Genomic DNA, 27,345 nt, shown 5'->3' on the forward strand with positions numbered 1-27,345 from the left:
ATCTCTCCAAATCTGAGTAGTTGCTTTAAGGATTTACCTGTTTGCTTATAAAAGTCATTTCCAGTAATTCTTCTCTCTTCAAGAATAGACACCTAAGAACAAGACTCACTTGGATTAGAATATGGCAAATAAACAGAGATTCTTTACCTTGGCTATGGCAACTTTGTCAGATTCTGTTACAAATCCCTTTTATCTGCTTGCAGTGCTTTTTCTGTTGGAAAACATCCTGACAAAGGCTTGCTGCAGCTGCTTTGGCTTGTATGGAATTACAGTATGGAATCTGACCCATCAAGCAGTGCATTGCAGTGCTCCTAGTCTGCATTTCCCTCCCAGTGACGGCATGTGCAGTTGTTACAGGGCTCTGTGCACTTTTGGTATGCTTACAAACAGATTGCTGTGTGATCAGAGGCAGAGAGGGAAATGATCTGCAGCTCAGGGACTGGCTGGAGTTCATGTTGCTTTTGTGCAGGTCAAGGGGAGCACCACAGAGCCAGGAGAGGCTCAGGGGGCAACAGGGAATGGAAATCGCAATTCCAAGCACCAGTAGAGGCTGGGCAGTGACTGGCTTGAGAGCAGCCCTGGGGAAAGGGATGTGGGGATGCTGGTGATTGAGAAGCTCAACAGGAGCGACCAGCATGTTCTTGCAGCCCAGAGAGCCACTTGGATCCTGGGCTGCTTCAAGAGAAGTGTGGCCAGCAGGGCAAGGGAGTTGATTATCCTCCTCTCCTCCACTCTGGTGAGACCTCTCCTGGAGCACTGTGTCCAGTTCTGGAGCTCCTATTACAAGAAGGATCTGGAAGTGCTGGAATGTGTCCAGAGAAGGGTCATGAAGATGATCAGAGGGTTGGAGCTCCTCTCCTTTGAGGACAGGCTGAGAGAGTTGGGGCTGTTCAGTTTGCAGAAGAGAAGGCTCCAACTGGATCTAATTGTGGCCTTCCAGTATCTGAAAGGGGCTACAAGAAAGCTGGTGAGAGACTTTTAAGGGTGTCAGGTAGTGATAGACTGGAGAGAATGGATCCAAGCTAGAAGAGGGCAGATTTAGATTAGACATTAGGAAGAAGTTTTTCACTATGAGGGTGGTGAGACACTGGGACAGGTTGCCCAGGGAGGTGTTGGAAGCCCCTCCCTGGATGTTTTTGAGGCCAGGCTGGATGTGGCTCTGAGCAACCTGATCTAGTGTGAGGTGTCCTTGCCCATGGCAGGGAGGATTGGAACTAGATGATCTTTGAGGTCCCTCCCAGCCCTGACATTTCTTTGATTCTATAATTCTATGGAATGGAGAGGAGCACATCCATCAGGGTGAAGTGGCCTCAGGCTGCTCTTCTATGGTAGCCTTGCTTTGAGAACCTGGTGAGGTATTTTCATTGATGAGTTCTGGTGGTAGAGAGACTAGAGACTCTCCATATTAACTTGCCTGTTGATAAGGCAAGTGTCCCTCTCACTGTGCTGGAGGAGAGGATTAGCAGTTAGTGCCTTCAGGGTGCTCAGTACCTCTGATATTTGCAGGAGTTGTGTTGAGTCCAAGATGGTCAGTCTTGCTGTGTAGAATTAAAGCCATTATTGTGTCAAAAAGACAGTTAGAGATCATATGGGATCATGGTTCAAGATGATTTTAAAAGTGCCCATGCAGTTGAAGCTATCATAGTGAAATCAGGTTGGGTTTTTTTTGCCTTAGTGTTCATAGCCTCTGCATCTATGAGTACAGTGATGTACTTGCTTCTCTGAAACCCTACACTTGTCATTCTCCACATCTTTAATCCATAAATAGAATTCCAATAGATCCTCTCTTTGGCCTGAAAGTCCCCTGTACTTTGAGCAGTTAGAAACGCTGGGAACTCCCAGTGGCTTGGTGAAATGTTGCCAGTGAGACATTTCATGTTTAAAACCTACATTTATGAAAACATGGCTTCTGTGCTTCTCTGATAGGATTGCATCAGACTTTACAAGGCAGTGGCAGAAAATGTTGAAATTAACTTCCTGCTCCTTATTTCACAAGCAAAATGGGCACAACTGGACTATTTGAAGGCAAGAGCATTCATTGCCATTCTAGATGTTGAAGTTTGTGGCACATGTCAAGTGAGATGTGCACAGATAAAGGCAGAGTGTTTGGTATCACCACCAGCATCTCCCTCTCCACCAGTTTCTAAATAATCCTAAATAAAAAGGATTTTGTAAATTCCCACTGAGTCTTGCTCAGCATTGCCATTTTGTTTTCCACTTACTATGTCATGCTCAGGCTGAGAATGGTCGTGAAATCCTAGAGGGGTGTTTGCTGGAGGCACCTCTGAAGGTCTGAAGCACTGGCAGCCTATTGTCAGCACTAAATCAGATCAGCTGTGTCTTGGTCTAGCTGAGTCTTGGGGAGTTCTAAGGATAAGGAGATCCTCTTCTGCCTCTGTGGTGACCACACTACCTGGCAGGGCAAGAACCTGAATGCCCAAAACCATTGCATGTGGCTGTGGCACCTTGTCCTCTGGCACTACAGAGTTTCTGTAACTCTTTTTCAGGTAGTTATAGCTGCAACCTAGATTGGTCCCTTTGTTTCCTCTTCAGCAAACTGAACCAGCAGAGCTCCCTTCACAGACCTTGTGTCCCAAACCCATACCACCTTGATAGCCTCTACTGGCCCCTTTCCAGTTTGTCCACATTACATCTTTGCCTGAGAGAAGAGGAGGAGACCCAGAACTTTGTGTTACTTTGGCCATCGTCTCACCCATGCTGAGCTAAAGGTGACCAAAGATTCCTCAGTCATCTTGGCCATGATCCCCAAATTTGCCTGAGGTTTACTTGATTTGCAGTGTTCCTCTTAATATTTCTGGTTTTCTTCCTTAACTTCTTTGCCTCTGACTTTTTTTTTCTTAAGTCATTCCTCAGACTGCAGTTGCTGCCTTGTGAACTACCAGGCACCACAAACTCTCAAGCACAGCACAAGGCTCCTTCTCCCCTTTAAGAGAGACAGAAAAGCTCCTCTCAGTTTTTCCCACCTATCCTGGACACCTAACATTGCATGGATTGAATTTCCTTCCAGAGGTGCCTCTCTTCTGTAGATTTTTAAATGAAGCCCAGACAACTCTGTCAGACAGCTAAAGCTGGAAAAAATTAATCTCACCCTAAGTGGAGAGATGAAAGGCTTCTATTTGCTTGAGCTATTATGTTTTAAATATGGTTGAGAGTTGGCAAGTACTGACAGAAGCAAACATATTGCTCTCCAGGAGAGACAAGCCCAGCCTGAAAGCTATAGCCTAATGTGTCTTCTGACTAGCATGCAAGCAAACATCTCTTTATGTTATTCTCTTCCTGAAGCTGACCTTTTACTCTGTTTAATCCAATCTGGTGCCTGTGATCTTGGTAATTCAATTGCTGTGGCAGGCAGACAGACTCATCACAATCAGAAGATGAACAAGAGATGTGATGTTCCTGCCTCAGTTTACACTCCTGTTTGTTCTTCATCAGTCCTGTTTCAGACCAGGATCCAAGTAAATTCTTACTGTCACAAGACAAAGCTTGTTCTAATGAAATTGCCATTTTGGTCATGAGAGGTGCATTGTGCTTTGCCTCTGTCACAGTGCTGTGAGTTTGGGTGGCTAGCATGAGTTTCCACAGCACTATAGTGCAAGAAAAGTTTGCTGTGGTTTCACACTGCTCAAATTTGGATGATTTCTTCTCTTCCCTAGCTACATGAGCAGCTTCCAGAACATTTTTAGGGTAAAGAGCAGTGAGCCAATTAAGAAGTTTAACACCACCAGAAGGGAGAGTTCCTGTTGTCAATGTTTCCTTGGTTGTGCATGTTCTTATGAGATCCATCCTTGAGCCATAGCAGAAAAATAGCCTGAACTGTTCTGGGGACTCACAGTAGAGACTGACAATTGCCAGAGATTGGCAGGAAAGGTGAGGGAGGGAGAAGGAACTCTCCTGTTCCTGGTGGCCATGGCCGTTGCTGAGCTGCCTGTTGGATATGCCAAACCATCCTCATGCGCACTTCTGTAAGGTGGGCATGGGGTGATTAAGAAAGAGTCTTCAACATCAGGCACCCAAGATCCTTTTTGCCATCAAGTATGAGTTAATACTTGAGTTTATTTTTGCCTTGTAAGACTGTTTTCCATCAGGTTGGTTTCTTGTTTTGAGATTTTATTTTTTGTGGGGGAAAAAAAAACACCCAAACATTTAAATGTTTATAGACAGTTTTCCCCTTATAAAATGAAGTCTGTTTCTAGAAGTTATTTATGTCTTCCACAGCAACACCAGAAATTCAATCAGAGCAGGCATTTGGCAATACAGTTGGACTCAGAATCGAGATTCAGAATTGAAACTTAGCTACAGTTGTGAGGAGAATAACGCTTATGAGGATGGAGTGAATATGAGTTATGCAAACCAGCAGGCAAAAACCTAAAAGGATTTTAGTTTTCATTTTAATTGTTATCTTCATCTCTTGTTTTGACTGAGAGTTTTGATAACAGAGGTTGCTGAGTTGGCCTCTCTTCTAGGACACGCAGGAGAGGGAGAGACACTGGGCTTACACCAATGTGATGCATAATGGTCAATCCATTTATTGAAGCTAAGTGTGATAGCTATATAGTGGAGTTTGGTACAGGGGCCTGTACTTTTGATAGGCTTACAAAGCAGAGATGGGCTGTCCACACGCACAGAGGCAGGCCTGACCAACTACCCCCCTTAATCCCCCTTTGCAAGAACTTAGCCATAACATTGCTTGTTCCCAATGCTGAGCAGCCTGGCTTCTCGCACGGCTCAGAACTCACTCAGCTTCTCTGCCAGCCGCCCAAGGCCACCCATCTGCAGCTGTGCCTCCTTATCAGAATGACCTAAGTGTGTTCAGTTACTCTGCCTGATCTTTTCACTTCAGTTCTGCTCAAACCCCAACAAGAGGTGACAACTTCTTGAACATTATTACTGACTACCTCTTTAGTTAGAAGAACCATCATTAGTCAGTGGATCCATATCCATACAGATGTCCTGGGATCTGCAGAATGCAAAGTATGTTTCCAACAAGCACCTGCAATGCATTAAACAACATTCATCAAATTTGGATGCAGTCCACTGCACCTTGATATTAAAACCTTGTTGTATCTGAACCAACATTTTGGGAAAAGCAAAAGGCAGCTTGGATTTGGGGCACCAGCCCTGGCCTGAGTGTGCCAGACCGCCGTCAAGCCATCCTCAGCCTAGGAACTCTGCCTGTCCTTGCTGCCAAGAGACCCACCCAAGTGTGAACTGAAGTCATTGCAGAGCTCTGGGTAAATCTAGGGGATTCAGGCAAAACTGCAGCCTTGTTGCTGAGTGTGAAGAGCATTGGTTCCTCCTTATCTGGTTGTGTTTCATTTGGTATCTTTCCTGTTACTACTTTTATTCCTGTGGTTTTGATAGCTACATTTGCCTTCTGGGAAATTGTGTAAGGATGTGCTTTTATTCAGCTGTGGCAGAAGATGAAAGGAGGGCTAGACCATTTTCTGTAGTGAAATCAGGGGGTGGAAGATGATAGATCAGCAGAGAAGGAAGATCACACATTTCTTTGGGTTCCTTAGAGAGGTGCTCCTAAAGCTACTTTACCCAGCAGATATTGACAATGTAAGTAAGACCTACAGTTTAAAAACCCAGTCAAGGACAGGTTACAGAAAGTACTGCCTGTATCTGTAAAACATCATTTATTGCCACTGCTGGAAGGTGATACCTTCATTGCAGTGAAGAGGAGTTGTCCTTGGAGAGATTGAGAGGTGTATTCAGGCACCTCAAGTGTACAAGGCTAAAGGATGGGTGCAAGGAACAGATCCCCAGAGGCTTAACTCACACTCAGTTGCTTTTTGCAGAAAGTTGAGGGATAGCAAATATTTCTAATGGAGACTTTCCAGTCCTTCTGATGTATGTCTCTGTAGCTGATTCAGCTTCCACAGTTAGGAAAGATTTGTTGCTAATTTCCTGTACATCTGCTGTGCTCTCAGATGCAGCATCTCTTTGGCTGCAGATTAGAATCAGTCTGCCACTGTCTGTCTTGGGCAGTTGAGGGCAAACAGCAGCAAGCTGCAGCTGTCCCAGCAGTGACAGCAGAGAAATGCACCCTCTGCTACTGAGCTTTGGCTTTCCCAGATTTTGGCCTAGAATTTGATATAAGATGATTTCACCTATGACTTTATTCTCTTCAGTCATTGACCTTGAAAGGTATTCCTGGTTATTGCTACTCATTGCTTTGAGTTATTTCCTCTTCCATATGCATTGCCCTCTCCAGTGAATTTATTGCCATCATGGGTCAGTGGATGGATCAGGAAAGAGAGACAAAATACCACATTATTCCCTCAAACCAGATTTTAATCCAGTACCTGGTATCTTAGCTGCAAAGGACATCTGTGTTCTTTTTGCAGACACCAAAATATGTTTAAAGCTAAATCCATGTGAGGTGTTCAGTCCATAATGCATCTGCTCATGTTCAGTACTTGGGCTAGTGACCAGTTTGCTCATTTTGTGCAGTGTGGTGGACTGGGTGCTTACTTTTCAGTAAGTAAAACAGAGTTTTGCAGTCTGGCAGTGGAGGCTCAGAGGTGACCTTATTGCTGTCTACAACTACCTGAGGGGTGGTTGTGGCCAGGAGGAGGTTGCTCTCTTCTCTCAGGTGGCCAGCACCAGAACGAGAGGACACAGCCTCAGGCTGCGCCAGGGGAGATTTAGGCTTGAGGTGAGGAGAAAGTTCTTCACTGAGAGAGTCATTGGACACTGGAATGGGCTGCCCGGGGAGGTGGTGGAGTCGCCGTCCCTGGAGCTGTTCAAGGCAAGGTTGGACGTGGCACTTGGTGCCATGGTCTAGCCTTGAGCTCTGTGGTAGAGGGTTGGACTTGATGATCTGTGAGGTCTCTTCCAACCCTGATGATACTGTGATACTGTGATATTGGCCTGTGCACCAGTAATGAACATTGTTCTTTTAATGGGAACCTTATTTGAGTCCATTTCATAAAAGATAACCCATCTGAATCCTGCATCTGTGGTGAAATTCTGGCTGCTTGTTTTTTTGACTGAGCTGTCCAAGATGAGGAGTCTGTGCCACTGACAACCGCAGGTGATGCACTTCTTGCCTTGCAGCTGTCTTACATTAGTGTGGAGATTCAATGGGAGATTAAAATCAATTATTTCTGTTGCTGCAGAGGGCAAGAAGATGGCAATTGCAAACTGTGTCATATGTGTTGCAGGATTGAACGCACTGGGATCAAATTAATTGCTTTGATTTAAAGAACGCTGAAGTCTGGACTCTACTTGGCATTTATTTCTGGTTAGGGTTTTAAAGTTCTTTGGTGTTCCTGCATGTGTTGGTGGTTTTGCTTCTTAAGAAAGGATGATTTCTTCTGCTTTGAAAGGAAATTGCTTTGTCAGAAGAGTGTGCAAGTTATAGACTGTATGGCCTTTAAGAGAGTTCTGTACCAGTTCCTAAGTATTTCTTGTGCTTAGGTAGCTCTGACTGATATCATCTTTCTCACAATGGTCTTTCCCTGAGAGATCTGCAAGGTAGTGTGGCAGGGAAGGGGTAAGGTGGAAATGTAGTCTTGACAGACTCCCAGGTTTGAGATGAGGTCCTCACAGATCTTAAAGGCAGTGTTAAGAAAGAACCCTTCTATCCAGCCTCCTGCATGGAGAAAGGTTATGAGTTTGGCACAGGCATTGTCAAGGGGATTTGGAAGACCTCTAAGGTTGGAGATCTCACTTCAAAGCCAGATCAAAGTGGTCTAGTACTTCACTGTCCTTTGAGCTTGTTTGTAAGCGGAAGAGGAGGCAGTTTTATTAGCCAATGGATTTTGTATCACAAGGTTACATTGATCCAGCAACTGGAAAAAGCCTGACAGAAGTTTATTTTTATCCATCCAGCTTCTGTTTCGTGGGGAATTCGATCTAGAGAGAAATCAGGATTTACATTCTAGTATTAACACTCGTGATGCTGCCCACAAAACCGCATCACTTTTGTGCATTGGTTGGCTCTCTGCTTACAGGGCAGGGCTGCAAACACAGGAAGTGGAACAAAGGTGTTTGTTGGTAGCAACCTTCCTCCTTCCAGTTTGTGTCACTTGTGCTCCTTTGAGGCAAAGCCTCCAGCCAAGCAGTAATTCTGGGAATCCAGAATTTGTCTTGTGTGGAAGACCTCAGATCTTGCAAGCAAATTTAGAAACTTTGGGTTAATGTTTTGTCAGAGGAGCAGAGAATCTGAATTCTGTTCTTTTTGGTTTTACTGGACCTTGTTCACATGCTCTACCTCAATTACATGGTTTTGCAATTGCAGATTGCAGTGGCAAAGCTAATAGCCTGCAGATGCTATGCAGAAGCAGAGCTCTGCTGCAGTGATTTAGAGAAGGAGGGGAATTTTGGTTAAAGGGTAGTAGTGATGAAACAATTAATTCCTTTTGGGTCTTACAGCTTTGTAAAACCTAAAAAGATAATTGACAGAGGTGGCTGGGAGTTACAGATGAACTACATTTCTGTGCTTGCATAGCCCATGGGAAGGCAAGAAAACGGCAGAGGAGCAGCAGTTTCAAATCATTCAGAGCACATTGGGGGGGGGGATTTTATAATGCTAGTTCGATTGAGAGAGCATTTAGGAGAAATTCTGATCCTTATCAAACATAATAGGAGGAGCTTTTCCTCCAGACAGAGTTGGAATTACTTAGTTTTTGCTTTTCAGAAGCTCAGAACAGAGTCAGTTATTCATACAGATTTATGGTCTCTGATTTATCTTGAAGCTCAGCTAATTTCCACAGCTAACACACAAATTATCCAAGCATATTCAAGCCCTTAAAAATCTTCCCATATGATTATAACCAAAACTGTTTGCTTAAACATAGAATTCTGTTCTTCACGTCCTCTTACTTCACATTTAGGAATTATTATGGGATTTTTTTAATCTGCTGCCAAACCAAAATGACATCATAGCAAATGTATGCATTGTTCTTTACTCTCAGGCTTTGCAAAGCAATTCTGCAGGAAAGTTTAACTGGTAGGATTTCTGTCCAGTCTCTGCCCTATGCCCTCCTGATTCACGTGGCCTCTCTTTTTTCTTTCCTATACAAAGGAGAAAAGACAAAGCTATAAGGAAAAGTACCTTTATGCTAGAAATAAAGTCTAAGTGGGATGCCTTCACCTCATTCTCTGTTGCAGCAAGTGTGCATTGTGGTGTGCCTAATTAACATATGTAGCTACAGTCTTCTGCTAACTGTGATTTCCTGGAGCACTCTCTGTGCTCAGCACTACTTAGGCCACACTTTGAGTACTGTGTCCAGTTTTGGGCCCCTCAATTTAAGAAAGATGTTGAGCTGCTCAAACATGTTCAGAGAAGGGCAACAAGGCTGGTAAGGGGTCTGGAGCACAGCCCTGTGAGGAGCAACTGAGGGAGCTGGAGGTGTTTAGCCTGGAGAAGAGGAGACTCAGGGGAGACTTTATCACTGTCTACAGCTGCTTGAAAGGAGGTTGTGGCCAGGTGGGGGTTGGCCTCTTCTCCCAGGCAACCAGTAGCAGAACAAAGGGACACAGTCTCAAGCTGCACCAGGAGAGGTTTAGGCTGGATGTCAGCAAGATGTTCTTCACAGAAAGAGTGATTTGCATTGGAATAGGCTGCCCAGGGAGGTGGTGGAGTCTCCATCCCTGGAAGTGTTTGAAAAGAGGCTGAGTGTGGAACTTGCTGCTGTGGTTTAGTTGATTAGATAATATTGGGTGAGTGGTTGGACTTGAAGACCTATTAGGAGAGGCTGAGGGAGCTGGGGTTGTTTAGCCTGGAGAAGAGGAGGCTCAGGGGGGACCTCATTGCTGTCTACAACTACCTGAAGGGAGGCTGTAGCCAGATGGGGGTTGGTCTCTTCTGCCAGGCAACCAGCAACAGAACAAGGGGACACAGTCTCAAGTTGTGCCAGGGGAAGTATAGGCTGGATGTTAGGAGGAAGTTGTTGTCAGAGAGAGTGATTGGCATTGGAATGGGCTGCCCAGGGAGGTGGTGGAGTCGCTGTCCCTGAAGATGTTGAAGCAAAGCCTGGCTGAGGCACTTAGTGCCATGGTTTAGTTGACTGGCTAGGGCTGGCTGCTAGGTTGGACTAGATGATCTTGGAGGTCTCTTCCAATCTGCTTGATTCTATAATTCTATGATTCTATGATCTTGATGGTCTTTTCCAACCTGATTGATTCTGTGATTCTCTATTCACAGTGGAAGGCTGATGCTATATAGTGCCTCTTATTTAGGATGTGTTGCAAGTCAAAAGCGAGATTCAAAAAGCTTGGGTGGAACTGAGGCAGCATCACCTGGGGTAATTCCAGAGTGAGGGAAGTGCTGGAGAGCAGCCAGTCATTTTGTACCTGCTATCACTCCATTAACAGAATGAAGATAGATTTTTTTTTTTACAGGGATGGGAGGTTGGCTGGGCTGTCTTGTGAAGTGTGCTTACATTCTGATTCCTGAAGGAAGATAGGATTCCTTCTCAGTTGCCACTAGGTAGATTTTACTGTTTGATTAATGGATTACTTATTACCAACATATTTCAGTGTTATCTTAAGGCATAATTCCTTCTCTTTGGCCTTGTAAGTTGAATAAAGGGATTATAAACCATGCAAAGCCTGAACAGTGTATATTTTTTTTCACCTTTATGTAACATCTGCTTTACAGCTGCTTTTGGAGCATCTAAGTATTGTAGGCTGTTGTGTGTTAGAAAGTTGTTGTGTTGGTCTCCTCAAACCTGGATGGAATAATGAGATCCTCTTGCATTTTCAATCTTTCTCAATTTCTCTCTAGATGGAAGAGCAGAGTAGGGCACCAAATGAAACAGAGGGCAGCAAATTAAACTAGGAGGACATGAGTTTGAAACCAAGGAAAGGAAGCGACTCATATGACAGAAGTAGACTTCACTGCGTCACAGAATTGTCAGGGCTGGGAGGGACTGCAAGGATTGCCTGCTTCCAACTCCCCTGCCATGGGCAGGGACACCTCACACTAGATCAGGTTGCTCAGAGCCACATTCATCCTGGCCTTAAAAACATCCAGGGAGAGGGCTTCCACCAGCTCCTTGGGCAACCTGTTCCAGTGTCTCACCACCCTTATGGTGAGGAACTTCTTCCTAACGTCTAATCTAAATCTGCCTTCTGCTAGCTTGGATTCATCCCCCCTCTTCCTGTCACTACTCTAAAAAGTCCCTCCCCAGTTTTTTTGTAGGCCTCCTTCAGATACTGGAAGGCCACAATAAGGTCTCCTGGGAGCCTTCCCTTCTCCAGACTGAAGAATCCCAACTCTCAGCCTAGGAGAGGAGCTCTGATCATCCTCGTAGCCCTTCTCTAGACACATTCCAACACATCCAGACTTGTGGAACTTCTTGCCAAAATGCATTATGGATGCTCTAAGTTCACAAGTATTCAAGAGAGGGCAGGGAAAGCTCACAGAAGAGAAATCTTTTAATAGCCATTTAATATATAAAAGTCACATCTTTATTAGACTATCCCTAAAACAGTAATAGAAAATGGTTGGTGGCTGGAAGACAGGTAGGAGAAAGTGTCATACCTGTGCATACTGCTTGTTTCCGTCTTAACAGCTGTCCCTGGAGTCTAAGGACAGCCTCAGCTCTTGGGCAGCAACAGGAAGAGGACAGGCAGGAAGAGGAAATCAGGAGCAGTTTCAGCAGCAGGAAAGCTTAGCTTGCCTCAGGTCATTGTGGAACAAAGTCCTCTGCTTTTACACCTGCAGAGATTTTTCTTTTGTTCTAAAATAGAATCATATGGTGACTGCTGTTATGTCTTGGATCTTTTGGAAGTCAACAGCTACTGGAGGGGTGAGCTGAATAAATCTCTAAGGCTGAAACACCTGCAGTCCATTAAAAAATCCAAACAAAATCACTTTTAATTTGGCCTCTGTTTTTTAGAGGCTCCTTTTAGCTTCCTTTTGGTCTTCAAAACAATGTAACATAAATGCAATCCAAAAGGAGAAAGGACAAGAAGCAGTTCTTACTTTACTGAGGTTTTCTGTCTTTGTGAACTGCAGGGGAGGACACAGTTCACAGCAGGTCTCCATGTCCTTAGCAGTCTATATAACCCTTAAAGTCCTTAATCTAGAAGTGGTCCTTTGCCGCTGGTTCTCATTCGCACTGAGAAAATGCTTAGTGCTGACTTGCAAGGCTGATCTCTGCTCATAGGCATGAGCCATGCTGCCCTTGAAGGTAATGGAGGAAACTCCTCCAAAGGAGGCTTGTGGCAGAGTGAATTTTCCATTCCTCTGAGGTCTCTGGGATTTTCACAAGGCTCTCTGACTCACAGCGAGGTGCTTTCCAGTTCATTTAGTTTTGGAGCCCAGGCCACATCACATCTGGCAGCAGCACAGTTCACAATAAAAGGCACTAAAAACTTATTCATTAAAAGACTGTCCTGTAGGAACTAAACTGCATAGCAGCACCCTTTTTTTTTTTCAAAGGATAGTGCCCAGAAAGTGTTCCAGGATGCAGTTAAGTGTTATGCATAAAGAATTGTCTGGGAATGTCAGAAAGGTGTCATCTTATACTACAGGACATCTTCCTGACTCTGGGATTGAGCTGTTTCTGGCAAAACACTGAAATAAAAAGCAGATCTCATCACTTCTTTGTGGTGTGTGAAGTAGAGGCTGTAAAAACCACCTGTGCACAGAAACACTGGGCTTGGAACAACGTTGGTGTGAAAAGGAGCACTGTGGGCAAAAATAAAAGAAAGAGAAGCTCTGTAGCTCTATTCCCACTTCTTGTGGATGTCTTCCTGTTACAGCACTGTCGTGTCCTGTCCTGCCCAATCCTGGCAGGCTTGAAAGAGGCTGAGGGAGCTGGGGGTGTTCAGCCTGGAGAAAAGGAGGCTCAGGGGTGACCTCATTGCTGTCTACAACTACCTGAAGGGACATTGTAGCCAGGTGGGGGTTGGCCTCTTCTCCCAGGCAACCAGCAATAGAACAAGGGGACACAGTCTCAAGTTGTGCCAGGGTAGGTCTAGGCTGGATATTAGGAGAAAGTTCTTGCCAGAGACAGTTATTGGCATTGGAATGGGCTGCCCAGGGAGGTGGTGGAGGCACTGTCCCTGGAGGTGTTCAAGCAAAGCCTGTCTGAGGCACTTAGTGCCATGGTCTAGTTGACTGGATAGGGCTGGGTGCTAGGTTGGACTGGATGATCTTGGAGGTCTCTTCCAACCTGGTTGATTCTATGATTCTATGAAGAGAAGTAATTCAATTCTGTGATTAGGGATTGGGAGTTTTAATTCCCAGTTGTAAACTCCATTCTTTAAGTAAGCTCCAAAATCTGTGTCACTACAGTGAGGGTGATGGAGCACTGGAACAGACTACCCAAAGAGGTTGTGGAGCTTCCTCTGCTGGACACTTTCAAAACCCACCTGTATGAATTCCTGTGCAGACTACCCTAGGTGATCTTTCTTGTCAGAGGGGTTGGACTTGATGATCTTTGAAGGTCACTTCCAACCTGTAATGTTCTGTGATTCTGTGCTAGCTAACCTCAAGTTTAATACATGCAGAAATTACACTCCTTCAAATAAAGTTAAATAGTTCACAGGATCACAGGATGTTAGGGGTTGGAAGGGACTCAAGATCATCAAATCCAACCCCCTTGCCAGAGCAGGACAGTACCATCTGACACAGATCACACAGGAACACATCCAGTCAGGCCTTGAAAGTCTGCGGAGAAGGAGACTCCACAACCTCTCTGGGGAGCCTGTTCCAGTGCTCTGTGACCCTTACAGTAAAGAAGTTCCCCCTTGTGTTGAGGCAGAACCTCTTGTGCTGCAACTTACACCCATTGCTCCTTGTCCTATCCCAGGGAGCAAGTGAGCAGAGCCTGTCCCCCCTCCCCTGATCAGCCCTCAGATATTTATAGATGTTTATCAAATCCCCTCTAAGTCTTCTCTTTTCCAGACTAAGAAGTCCCAAGTCCCTCAGCCTCTCCTCATAAGACATGCCTCTCCAGTCCCCTAATCATCCTTGTAGCCTTCTGCTGGATTCTCTCCAGCAGATCCCTGTCCCTCTTAAAATCTTAAACTTAGTTACTGTTAAACCCAAAGCACTAAAGCTACTGGGGCCCTCCAGGGTGGGTTGTCAAGAGCTAGTGCAGAGTGAAGAGCACAGAGGGGCTGGGAACTCACAAAATTTTATTGTGGGTTTTCTGTGGATTCCTCGTAGTTGTTATCCCATCTTTCACTCACTCCCATACTTGTTTTTACATGTTATGGATCCCCTGTAAGGATTCATGATGGAGTGACTTGGATTTATAAGGTCTTCCTCTAAAAAAAAACAAAAAGGAAAGAAAAAAAAGACACAAGGACTTCAAAAACAAGGCAGCTTTACAGTTCAAGGGATAATGAGCAAGTGTTGTGGCTATGAGTCACAATTTGTGTAGAGGTTTTAATTAGTTTCCTCTCTTTAAGCCATCCCAATGCTTTTCAGATACAAGGATCAGATTGAAATGGTAAGGTGGAAGTTGTTTCAGAAGCAGCTTCCTCTCTACAGTTACTGCCCTGTTTAATGTCCACTGATTGTGAAAGCAATGTTGCAGGAACTTCAGGCATTTTGGGATGGACCAGTGTTGTAGCCAGTGTGCTGTATCCTCAGGACACCATATGGTTGCCATCATCCAAACAAATCAATAGTGAAATTATACAGCCATTTCCTCTACAAATTTGTAAACTTTCATACACGACCTCTTCAAACTGACAGAGGAAACCAGAAGCAGATATGCCAGGACCTGATTCTCATTTACACCAAGCTCTGTGCAGTGCTGGAAACTGCTGGGATAGATGAGAATCAGCCTCTAGGCTGTAAGTGCATTGCAGTAAGATCTCTTTCCTGAAGAGCAGCCTCCTTTTCTAGTGTCTAGAGAGCTGCTCTGGCTCTGCTGACAATCAAGTTGCAGCTTCACACAGGTACCGTTTCGCAGTCAGCAGCAGTCTGTGTAGGAGAGCAGAACAAAACATTCCCATCTCTGGCAACAGCCTGAAACAATTACTGTTAATTTTTCAGAAAGTCTGAAATCTGTTTGATGATCGAGAAGCTCTTTGGCCCCCTCAGCTCAGTGCCTTCAAAAGTCCAGCTCCTCGCAGGACCTGTACAGGGCAGTCTCTGAAGCTGTGCGCAGCTTTCTGGGCCCACGAAAGCACAGTTTTGTTTCTCTCTCTTTGTATGGCCAAAAGAATAGCTCTAAAAGGAGGTCCACTCTCGTCCCATTGACCTGAAATCCTTGAAGATGTGCAGAGAAAAATAGGTTTGAGGGACAGTATTTGGATTTGGTGCACAGTTTCTTGTAATTGTAAACCTATTCACTTTCTAGCCACCTCATCCTGAGATCACTAAATGTGGTCAGATAGTTAGTAGGTGAGCTTTTAAGCTGTCAGGACATGTTGAGCACTACCAAAAGTAGTGCCATTAAAGAAAAATTGTATCCCCAGCAGCTTTGGGAAGCTGCCAGCACTTGAGTGGGGTGCGAGAAGCTTCTCAGCCTATATCAAGAGTGGTTGTAACACAGTCCTAGATTTCACAGCGTGAAGATTCAAGCTGGGAAAGATTGAGACACATATCCCTGGGAGACTTCTTACTCATAAACAGAGATGAAAAAATGCCCAGCTACAGTGTTTGTTTACTGTAAGAAATCTGAAGCTGCCTGGAGAGACTACCCTTTGGTGTGCCAAGGCGCCTGGCTCTATTTGCCCACTCTGCTCTGGCAACCGTCTTTGTTAGTTGCAATATTTTAGCCCATAGCTGGTCTCCAAGGCATTGGTAAAGATCACATCTCCTCATCAAGACAACTTACAAGAACAGCACATGAAGATCTTTCTTTGGTATTTTAGTCCAGCCTCCTTGGAGCTTTTGTTCCCCTACAGTAACAAATGTCTTAGTTCCTCAGAGATAAAATCATAGAATCATAGAATCAACCAGGTTGGAAGAGACCTCCAAGATCATCCAGTCCAACCTATCACCCTGCCCTATCCAATCAACTAGACCATGGCACTAAGTGCCTCATCCAGTCTTTTCTTGAAGACCCCCAGGGACGGTGCCTCCACCACCTCCCTGGGCAGCCCATTCCAATGGGAAATCACTCTCTCTGTGAAGAACTTCCTAATATCCAGCCTATACCTACCCTGGCACAACTTGAGACTGTGTCCCCTTGTTCTATTGCTGGTTACCTGGGAGAAGAGGCCACCCCCCACCTGGCTACAATGCCCTTTCAGGTATTTGTAGACAGTAATAAGATCACCCCTGAGCCTCCTCTTCTCCAGATAGATCTCTCATGGAGAGTGGGGCTCCTTTGTACAACTTGTGGAAGTCTCTGTGAGAAGAGAGATGAGAAGTGAGTCAGAGCCCATCTTGCAGGAGTGGTCATGGATCCCATGTGGATCACATCAGTACTTTGCAGGATGCATACTCCAACCCAGTGGGAGGGGTCAGAGGCATAGCTCTGCCCTTCAGTAGCATGACAAGCAGTGTCTGCGTAGGCAGATGTGCTAAGTACACTCTAAGGAAACACACTGAAATCGAGTTAGGTGACATTTTCTAGTAGGGAGTAGGAAAATGCTTTTGGAAAATACCCCTACCTCAGCACAGCAGCTAAGAAGGTAATAAAAATCTAGGGGAACTGATGGGACAGACAAGGAACCTCAGGGGCAGGAGGAAAGAGCTCATGCTGAGAGTGCAGAGCCTTGGCAGGTTTCAAAATCCCTTCCTTTGTGTGCCATGTCACTTGGCTATCCCTCAGATGTGTGCACTTCTCTCAACATTCCCCATGGCACTGGTCATATTTTCCTCTGTCACAGGCATGCTGCAAAGATTAATTCCATTATGTTTTCTTTCAAACACACAGAAATGGAGGAGGAGCTCCACAGATTGCCTGTAGCCAGGCAGCACACTGCTACGTCTGTTGCTGGGTGCAGCATTGCTGGTGGGACGTGCGTTGCGAAAGGCAAACCAAAGCACATGCATCAGACTTAGGAAAGCATGATAGCTGTGGGTTTGAGTTTGGCTTTTTCAAAGACCCCTGAGTGGGATTCTTTTCTCTCTGTGTGATGAAAACATCCAGCGATGATTTCTTTTTGTTACAAGCTATGGCAGGGTTTAGGGATTGTTTTATATGGTAGCTAAGATGCCTGAAAGTTTTTGTGCTTCTAGGTGGTAGGGACTGTCAGAAGCAAACGAGGTGACACTCAGGCTGAAGCAGCAGGAGCAGCCAGTTGTGAAATAGTCTAGCATAGTGGAGCAGCACTTCCACTGCCAGTTGACTGTGGGAGTTAGAGATGCCTGAGGTCCCGAAGCTTAGTCCTTGTTAGAGGCCTGACAACGCTGATCTTATGTAAGAAGCTTTAAAACTCTTTATTGCTGTTCCATATGTTTTTGAGTCCAGAGGTACATCAGCAGGCATTGAAATAGCCATCAGAGTGAAAAGCATCAGCGAGGAATTTCATTCTATAAAGGGGCCTAGTTTCTAAATGGTTACAGTTCAGAGTGAAAAGCATCAGTGAGGAATTTCATTCTATAAAGGGGCCTAGTTTCTAAATGGTTACAGTTCTGGTTAATTATATTCTGATTAGATAGTGCCCTGAATAGTTCATGGTGACAAGGACTTAATAAATATCTTATCCCAGGTTAAAAATGTGTTTCTGTATCCCAGCTTATTAGATTAAGGTAATGCATTTGTGGCTGGATTTTTAGTATCTATATTTATCTATCTGTCCATTTCATCTGGCTTCAATATCACTGATCTGTGGAGATGATCAAAAGCAAAATGAGAATGGAAAAGCTAGGGTCTTATTGGAATATTGTCTTTCCAGGCTGATATTTTTCCAGTCATTCTGCCAGCAGTCTCAGGTCTGCATCATCTATTTAAATTGTCATCTCATCTAAGTGCAGGTCTTGGCCCAAGACGAGGCCATCTGCTGTTGGGTAATGGCTGTGATTTATTCTGCCTCTTGTTCATCCTTGTCCAGGCCAAATGCTGACTGTTAAGATTTGCTTTTATCCATTTTCAGTTTTAGACTGTGTCTTAATATCACAAACTGCATTTTAATTTTAGGTACTTTTGACTAGTGTTTGAAATCAGGGATGAGTAACAGCCTCACACACTCCTCTGAGATGCAATTCAGCACACTTCAGCGGATAGGACAGGGGAAAATATTTTTACATGTTAGAGGTACATTCAAACAATGCTTCCAAATGTCTTATTTCTACCTGATCACTAATTCCTGCACTCATTTGAGGCCTGTGAGGAGAGGCTGAGGGAGCCGGGGGTGTGCAGCCTGGAGAAGAGGAGGCTCAGGAATGACCTCATTGCTGTCTACAAGTACCTGAAGGGAGGCTGTAGCCAGGTGGGGGTTGGTCTCTTCTGCCAGGCAACCAGCAACAGAAGAAGGGGACACAGTCTCAAGTTGTGCCAGGGGAAGTATAGGCTGGATGTTAGGAGGAAATTCTTCCCAGAGAGGGTGATTGGCATTGGAATGGGCTGCCTGGGGACGTGGTGGAGTTGCCATCCCTGAAGATGTTGAAGCAAAGCCTGGCTGAGGCACTTAGTGCCAGGATCTGGTTGATTGGTGATGACTGGGTGCTAGGATCATCCGATCTTGAAGGTCTCTTCCAACCTGGTTGATTCTATGATTCTATGATTTATGTTGCATATAAATATTAGGTATTGTTTTCCAATAAAAATTGTGGACTGTTTGGCTTGAGAGTGTTGTAGGTAGCCAAACTCCAGGCAAAGTATTTATGACACCCTGCAGCGTACTCGCTGCTGCCTTTGCCTTCAGTGTAGAATGTGGGTTTGCAAGTTAGGACTGATTGTCTGAGGGACACTCTGGCATATAAAAGGTAAAGAGTATTAGGGAGCTTCATAAATTTCCTTAATTCTGTTATTTTTTAAGTGGTGCTTTGTAGTAGAGGTGGGCAGTGTCCAGCTTCCAAACAGTCTCTGCTTTGTGCTCATCAGCTCCTGGTATTGGTTTGCATTTTACAGCCTTTTATATATCTGTCTTCTGCAAAGCTGATGTTGAAACACTGAAGAGTTTTGCACCAATTCCAAAGCACATTTGGATAAGCTAATGTGAGTGGAAGCGACTTCATTGTCTCACTGTCTGCTGTGGGAGTGGAAGGCTCTGGGTCTTCCCTCTCATGCTGCAAACTGCTCTGGTAGACCAGAGAAATAAGCAGGTGAACTTGTGGATGAGCTTGCCACTTTGCTGCATAGTTTTAGGAGACATTTCAGAGTCTGAGTACTAATGAGTAGTTAATTGTAATGACTTAGCAGAGCAGCAAGTCTCCCTCTCTGGGGATATTCAAAACCCACCTGGACACATTCTTGTGTGGTCTGGTATAGGTGATCCTGCTCTGGCAGAGGGGTTGGACTGGATGAGCTTTTGAGGTCACTCCCAGCCCCCAACATTCTGTAATTCTGTGACTCATCAAAAGTAGTTCCCTATGTGCATTTTGAGATTCCCTTGGAGGGTTGTGTGTGGAGGGATTGCTAGTAACAGTGCACAGATAATAGGGACCAAGGTTTTTATCTCAGCAGTTTCTGTCCCTAACAGGGTTTTGTGTGGCTCAGCAGGATGTGTCGAGCTCTCTTGTGTAAGAGGAGTTTGCTTCCTAGGTTACACCAAATTGCACTAGAGCCATTTTATGTATCTGTCCTGCTTACATTTCTTTTGGCTTTGAATGTCTGTCTGAAAAACAATGTTCCTTTTGTTTCTCTAAGACAGGGAAGGAAGACTGTCTGGGTAGGACTTGTTTAATACAGCTTCAGGTGTTTGGGTGCTGGTTGACCAATCTGAACTAGATCTTAGTCTCTCTCAAGTCAGTGGAGAGTAGCAGACATCTCTGGGGGTCCTGTCATCTCTAATGATTAGTGTAGGGTGAAATACCTGCTGGACACGTTCCAGCATGTCCAGGTCTTTCCTGTAATAGGGGCTCCAGAACTGGACACAGAACTCCAGGTGGGGTCTCACCGGAGTGGAGTAGAGGGGGACAATCACCTCCTTCGACCTGCTGGCCACACTTCTCTTGTTGCAGCCCAGGATCTGGTTGGCTTTCTGGGCTGTGAATGCACACTGCTGGCTCATGTTGAGCTTCTCATCCACCAGCACACTCAAGTCCTTTTCTTCAGGGCTGCTCTCAAGCCAGTCACTGCCCAGCCTGTATTGATGCTTGGAATTGCCCGAGCCAGATGTAGGACCATGCATGTTGTGGACTCTCAGAAGCACTGAAAAAGCAATTAAAACAAAAAACAGCATAAACATGTTTTAAGCAATATTAAAAGTAGTCATCAAATCATGACAAGGACATTGGTACAAAATGTAGTTTTCACAAGTGTCTTATCTTTGGCCTGTTTCCCCCTGGGAACACTGAATTTCAAGAAGGATTTCTCTGTAAAGTTCATTGTCTTACTGAGCCTTGTCTTAATCTCAGTGGTTAAAAATGAAATGGGAATTACATATGCAGTCTGAGAATTGTAGCAGAGTGGTTTTAGAATTCTGCTACCAAGATGTTTTTAATTACAGCCATCAAACCCAGTAATGTTTTCTTCTCATGGTCAGTCATTTGGGGGTTGGGGGGGGTGTTTTTTGATGGGAAAATAAGAGGGAGTGAGATTTCTGCACTCTGTCTACAGAATATCTGGATATATTTAACACCTAACTTTGTATGTAACTCATTTCCCCAAATTTTATACATATCAATGTAGCATTTCATATGAAAGTGGAGAAAATGCAGTTACCCTGACATTAAGATGCTAACAACTGTGTCCTGAAGGAAGTCTGACTCAGTCTGCCAGAAAGATAACCTTGGCCAAAAGCATGAGAAATTTGTTCTTGCCCCTAAGCAGGGAGCTGAAAAGCTGAGTCTGTAAAACATCGTGGGAGTCTTACAAATGGGAGAGGATTAAATGAGACAAGAGCATCAAACTTACTTCTGCTTTTCAACCATGTGAGACAGATACTGGCTTTGGAGAAGTGCAAGGCAGATGTTCACATCTGGTTTTAGGACAGTTGCAGAAGCTTCTTAATGAGTTGGTATCCACATGCTTGACACAGTGGTACCTGCTGGCTTTCATTCTTCTCAGAGACACTGAGAGTGAATTTGATGCTGGGAGAGGGGCAAACAGAGAGACTGGGAACTGAATTCTTTCCATGAATTCTTTGGTACCTGGAAAAGATACTTAGTGATTGGCAGGGAGTTGTTTTTTTTTTCACTAGAGCCTGAGTTAGAAATTTAACGTCAGTTTGTCAGTAACACAAACACAATCTTTTGTTCCTAGTTACTGAGAAAGAGGAAGTACACTTCTCTCACAATGCCTGATGTATGCAGTGAAACAACAGCCTTCTGTCAGGGAAGCAAAGCTATGAGAGGCATAAGGAGCTTCCCTTGTCCTTAGCAGTCTTTCCTTACTCTATCCAGATCGGCATAGCATAATAATACAGGAGATGCCTGGACTGGCACTTTGTGTTCTGTTACTTCAGCATCTAATAGCAGGTTGAGCAAGTTAAGTTCACCACCAGCAAAAAAAAAAACCCCAACCTTAAGAGAGGCTACATTTTCCCTTGCAGGAAAGGTCCATATCATAGAGTCAACCTGGTTGGAAGAGACCTCCAAGATCATCCAGTCCAACCTAGCACCCAGCCCTATCCAGTCATCTAGACCATGGCACTAAGTGCCTCATCCAGGCTTTTCTCCAACACCTCCAGGGATGGCAACTCCACCACCTTGTGGGCAGCCCATTCCAATGACAATCACTCCCTCTGGCAAGAACTTCCTCCTAACATCCAGCCTATACTTCCCCCAGCACAACTTGAGACTGTGTCCCCTTCTTCTGTTGCTGGTTGCCTGGCAGAAGAGACCAACCCCCACCTGGCTACAGCCTCCCTTCAGGTAGTTGTAGACAGCAATGAGGTCACCCCTGAGCCTCCTCTTCTCTAGGCTGAACACCCCCAGCTCCCTCAGCCTCTCCTCATAAGGTTTGTGTTCCAGGCCCTTCACCAGCCTTGTTGCCCTTCTCTAGACACGTTCCAGCACCTCAACATCTCTCTTGAATTCAGGGGCCCAGAATTGGACACAGGACTCAAGGTGTGGCCTGACCAGTATTGAGTACAGGTGGAGAATAACCTCCCTTGTCCTACTGGCCACACTTCCTGATCCATGCCAGGATGCCATTGGCTCTCTGTGAAAGGAAAACAATGGTGATGTCCACTTCCCTCAGAGCCTCACAAAGGAGTTTGGGAAGAAGAAATGAAAACATTAGATAACACTCTCACCATTTTGTCGCACTCTGCCTTGGGCTGCTGACTGAACTGCATCTCCCTGACCTCACCTTCCATTTGGCCTAACCCACTTTGCTTCGTAACCTCTTGGCCAAACCTCTATTCTTCCTTAAGACAGGGTAAGGTTGAAAGGGGCAGGGGGAAGGTGCAGGGGTGGTTGAGAGCCCCTCCTGGGGACTCAGGTTTCTGGGAGGGGAGTTGTGTTACCATCCCTGGAGGTCTTCAAGAAAAGACTGGATGAGGCACTTAGTGCCATGGTCTAGTTGACTGATAGGGCTGGGTGCTAGGTTGGACTGGCTGATCTTGGAGGTCTTTTCCAACCTGGTTGATTCTATGATTCTGTGATTACCTTTTAGCTTGTATATTTCTGTATATAACTGTACATACTGTAAATATCTGCTTGTACATTGTGCTAAGCTGTCAATATAAGCTTCATTCATATTCCCTGAGCTGGCTGAGTTTAGTCTGGGTGATTTCTAAAGTGTGGAGGGGCGGGGAACACCCAAACCATCACACAGACACAGCAAGGTTGCATTTTATGTATGAAGAAGAGAGCAGTACAAGTAAAGGCTCCGATTCAGCACAGCCCTCAACCACATGTTTAAATGCCACTGAAGTCAAGTTAAATTACTTTAATCATATACATAAGCACTGTGTTGAATGAGTGCCTTATAAGTAGTTCCCATTTCTTTCCATATGATCAAGGGTTTTCATATTCTGCTGCATGTGATAGAGGTTTCTTCACACTTAACACAGCATGAGCAATTGCTGTGACTTTTGGAAGACTCCCTCAACAATGTGAATTTGCTAAGCTGTCATAAATAGTTTAGTGTGGAATGCCTGTAAGAATTGAAAGGAATTTTCCCAGCTCTGTACTTTCAGAGTGGATTTAACACATCTTTTACCCTGTTTTCCAGGACCACCTGTTACTGCCAGCCACCACACATAACAAGACCAGAAGACCAAAGATGTCTATAGTGTTGCCAGCTGTAAACATCAATGGTAAGTCCAAAACATGAAAGTGACAGGAGGATTATTTCAAAGATGTGCCTGGCTTGTATGTGGAACCCAAATTTGGACCAAATGTCTCTTGTTATAGTTTTGACAAAGAAGGCAGTCAGGTCATTATTAGGCACTTTGTTGCCAGAGTCCCCACTGGAGTGCTGGCAAATCACCAGCGCTTGGTCACCGAGACTGTAAAAAGAGGCTGCGTGACTTGGCCAGCAGCTCTGCAGCATCTCCTCCTGGCTCCTTCAAGGACAGGGCCAGCAGCTCTGCAGCATCTCCTCCTAGCTCCTTCAAGGACAGGGATGGTGCTGCCCAGTCCCAGTGATTTTTAGCTGAATAAGGGTTACTTGAATGTGATCTAACTTCTTTAATTTGGTGGCCACAAAGATCTCAGCGAGCGTGGAGCCTGTCCTCATCCTCTCATTTGGGTTCCTCCTACGCCTGCTAAGAAGGGCAAATTCCTTGGCCTTGCTGGTTTGTTAGGATGCTGACTGCCTTCCCTCGGCTCCATCAGCTGTTTACCACTGTGTTATACAACACTCAGCATGAGCAGGACCTCTCAGCACTGCACGGTCAGGATTAATAATCATCATGTTACAGGGCTGCAGGACAGCAGAGAAAACAGCTTTGCACTAGAGGCACAGCCTTGTTACCAAACAGAAATGTTTCTGCGCTGCATTTCAGTCCCACATTAATTCTTATGATGAGGAAGTGCCAAACTGGGCCAGGGTGGCTATCAGAGTCACCAAACACATCAGGAACCCTCTAACAGGGTCTTCATATCTGTGCCCATAATACCTTTTAGAAACTGAGGTGTAAATTGAAGCATGCTGAAAACATGATCTGAATTTCCATAAACTAAAGGAAATGAAAAAAAAAAGTTGATTCAGGCTTTCCCCATTTTGCTAATTACATTTTCCCTTGTAAATCAAGCATGATAATCTCTGACCAGCTATCTTAGGGGGATTTTTATTAGACATATCAGAATTGGTTTTGGCACTTACTCTGCCTGAAACTTTCTTTTTATGTCCCTTACAAAAATCCTTTTCTGGCTGAGCTGAACTGTCACATGCAAATGGGCACCGTATCACTTGAAGAACAAACACTTCTAAATGACAAAGTATTTCTTCTTAACATCTTACTGAGGCTTGTTTTGCTTGAAACAGCTTTCTCAGTTGCTGGAGTACATGTGGTTTGGAAAATGCACATCAGAATCCAGTGACAAATCTTAGCCTTCATTAATAAGGAAACATTGTGAAATGATAGTTGCTCGAGTTCTTTGGGATTTTTTTTTCTTCAGAACATCAGCACAATCCAGGAAATAAAACAAACTGTCCAGGGATTTGGGCAGAGATGTTGAAATAGATGAGAAACAAGGATAGCATTCAGTAAACAACAGCTTCAAGCACTGCTTTCACTATGACACCCAGCCAGGTACAAGGGAAAAAGTGTACAGGATGTACAGGAGCCAGTAGGTAACTTGGCTTGATTTTTAGTTTAGCTAGCAGTAGATTACCTAGAAGAGACAATCTCCCTGTTTGGAGAAGAATCCTTTTATCTACTTTGAGAACATTGTTCCTCCACCCTGTTCTGCCTCCCCAGGGACTGAGCATGTCCTGAGCTAGCATCTGGAAGTTAGCCGACAGCAAAGCTTTCCTCCCAGCTGTCTGCTCTTATTTTAAGCCCACCTTAATTCTTTGCTCACCTGCAGAGCATTGGCTGCTAGCAGAGGATGGGTCACCCTGGGAGGAATTGAAAGAACTTGTCCCTTCCTGCCTTTTTTTGTGCCTTAGCCAGATCTCTGTGGAAGAAGGGAAACCTCTCCCACTGCCACTTACTTGCCCTTCCTTTTTTCTGCCACAGCCCTGGAAGGAGAGATTGAAGGAATCCAAGTGAGGTGGCATTTGCTTTTAAACGTTTTTAGAACTTCACCTGCAGGAACTTTCTTCTGCAGGAGCTTCACCTGCAGGAACTTTCTTCTGCAGCATCTTTATTTGTCTGTGTACTGAAGTTTACCCATGACACAGTTCCCAAACATGAAGCAGTTTGCAGTTCAGTCCAAAGCCTTTTCCCAGTAGGATTGCCATCCTTTTCTGGTAGTACTTTGCTCCAGTGCCTTCTGAGCTCTACTAGAGACTCTGCCTTTAGTTGACGTAAGTTATTTCCACCACCAGCTTCAAAGAGAGAACAGCACAGGGACACAGAATGGGAAGTAAAATGAGTTACTGTTTGCTGTGCTGCATGGCTCTTCATGGAGATGAGTGGTGTGGTTCTGTGAGACTGATCTGGCAATTTTCAGCACTGTACAAAGCAAAGCAGAGTTTGTAGCGTGAAGAGTTTTTGTTGGAGGGAAGATTTGGGGTAAATCTGGCCAGTGGCAGTGCTTTGTAAATGGCAATCTCAGCAGAAAATCACAGAAGCATAGAACAGTCCAGGCTGGAAGGGACCTCTGAAGGTCATCTAGTCCAATCCCCCTACAGTCAGCAGGGATGTCCTCAAGTACATCAGGCTGCCCAGAGCCCTGTCGAGCCTCACCTTGAATATCTGCAGGGATGAGGCCACAACCACCTCCCTGGGCAACACATTCCAATGTTCTACCACCCTCATGGTAAATAACCTGTTCCTAACATCCAATATAAATCTGCTCTAATTTGAAGCCACTGCCCTTGTCTTATCACCATAGGCCATTGTAAACAGTCTCTCTCCACCCTTCTTATAGGCCCTCTTCAGATACTGGAAGGCTGCTATTAGGTCTCTCTGGAGTCTCCTCTTCTCCAGGCTGAGCAATCCCAGATCCCTCAGCCTGTCCTTGCAGTAGAGGTGTTGCAACCCCCTGATAATTTGCATGGCCTTACTCTGGACCTTCTTCATCAGGTCCATGTCCTTCCTTTATTGAGGGCTGTTGTAGCAGATGGGGGGGGGGGGGGGGGGGAGTGTGTGTGCACATGAGTGCTTTCAATAAGGTGGATGTGTAAGAGAAGAATATTATACAAAGCAGCAGCAGAGTATTACTCATTTTCAAGATGAAACCTTGATTAATAATTATTTGGTGCTTTTATGTCGTAAGAGAGTGAAAATGTCCATACTTTGTAACTTTCACCTATTTGCTGCTTCTCATGGTCAACCTGAATCACCCATGCCCCTCTGCAAGCATATGAGGATAAGCCAGCAAAATCCATACTGAGGGCTTGTCTGCAGGCACACAGAAATACATTTGCATCCCAAAATATGTTTGGTAGGTGAACATATGTTAAATATGTTTAAGTATTGATTTTTTTAAAAAGTCTAGTAACTGGTTACACCTTGGTACATGCTAATCCTCACCCTCTAGTTGTGCCAGGGGAAGTACACAGGCATGATGTTAGGAGGAAACTCTTCACAGAGAGAGTGATTGGCATTGGAATGGGCTGCCCAGGGAGGTGGTGGAGGCACCATCCCTGGAGGTGTTGAAGAAAAGCCTGGATGAGGCACTTAGTGCCATGGTCTAGTTGACTGGGTAGGGCTGGGTGCTAGGTTGGACTGGATGATCTTGGAGGTCTCTTCCTACCTGATTGATTCTATGATTCTATGTTTCTATTTATTTCAGAAGCACCACGTGTTTGTCTTTCTAAACCAAAAGTGTTTCTAGACTTGGTGTTTGTGGGGACCTTCCAAAAACCTGTGGTAATTGGAAACTGAAAGGAAGTAGCAGTGCAAGGAACCAAAGTGTCTATGAAGACAGAATCTGGATTCTGTCTGGGCTGGGTGCTAGGTTGGACTGGATGATCTTGGAGGTCTCTTCCAACCTGGTTGATTCTATTCTATTCTACATTGTCCTCCATCTTTTTCCAATAGAATCATAGAATCATAGAATCAACCAGGTTGGAAGAGACCTCCAAGATCATCCAGTCCAACCTAGCACCCAGCCCTAACCAATCAACTAGACCATGGCATTAAGTGCCTCAGCCAGTCTTTTCTTGAAGACCCCCAGGGACGGTGCCTCCACCACCTCCCTGGGCAGCCCATTCCAATGGGAAATCACTCTCTGTGAAGAACTTCTTCCTAATATCCAACCTAGACCTACCCTGGCACAACTTG

At 44.9% G+C, this 27,345-nt stretch overlaps 1 protein-coding gene across 2 annotated transcripts in view; it reads left to right on the forward strand.

Moving 5' to 3' along the window:
* The window catches only part of ATF6 (activating transcription factor 6), a 115,871-nt gene that overhangs the window by 65,397 nt on the left and 23,129 nt on the right, over positions 1–27,345 (forward strand). The window contains exon 15 of one of the 2 annotated variants that reach the window (XM_064147176.1): positions 23,178–23,262. In XM_064147176.1, the coding sequence (XP_064003246.1) occupies positions 23,178–23,262 (85 nt within the window). Of the gene's footprint in view, positions 1–2,863; positions 4,277–23,177; positions 23,263–27,345 lie in introns of those variants that run through there. The other variant, XM_064147177.1, reaches the window with a different exon arrangement.

Source organism: Pogoniulus pusillus, chromosome 8, assembly GCF_015220805.1.
Source record: "Pogoniulus pusillus isolate bPogPus1 chromosome 8, bPogPus1.pri, whole genome shotgun sequence".
Taxonomy (NCBI): Eukaryota; Metazoa; Chordata; class Aves; order Piciformes; family Lybiidae; genus Pogoniulus; species Pogoniulus pusillus.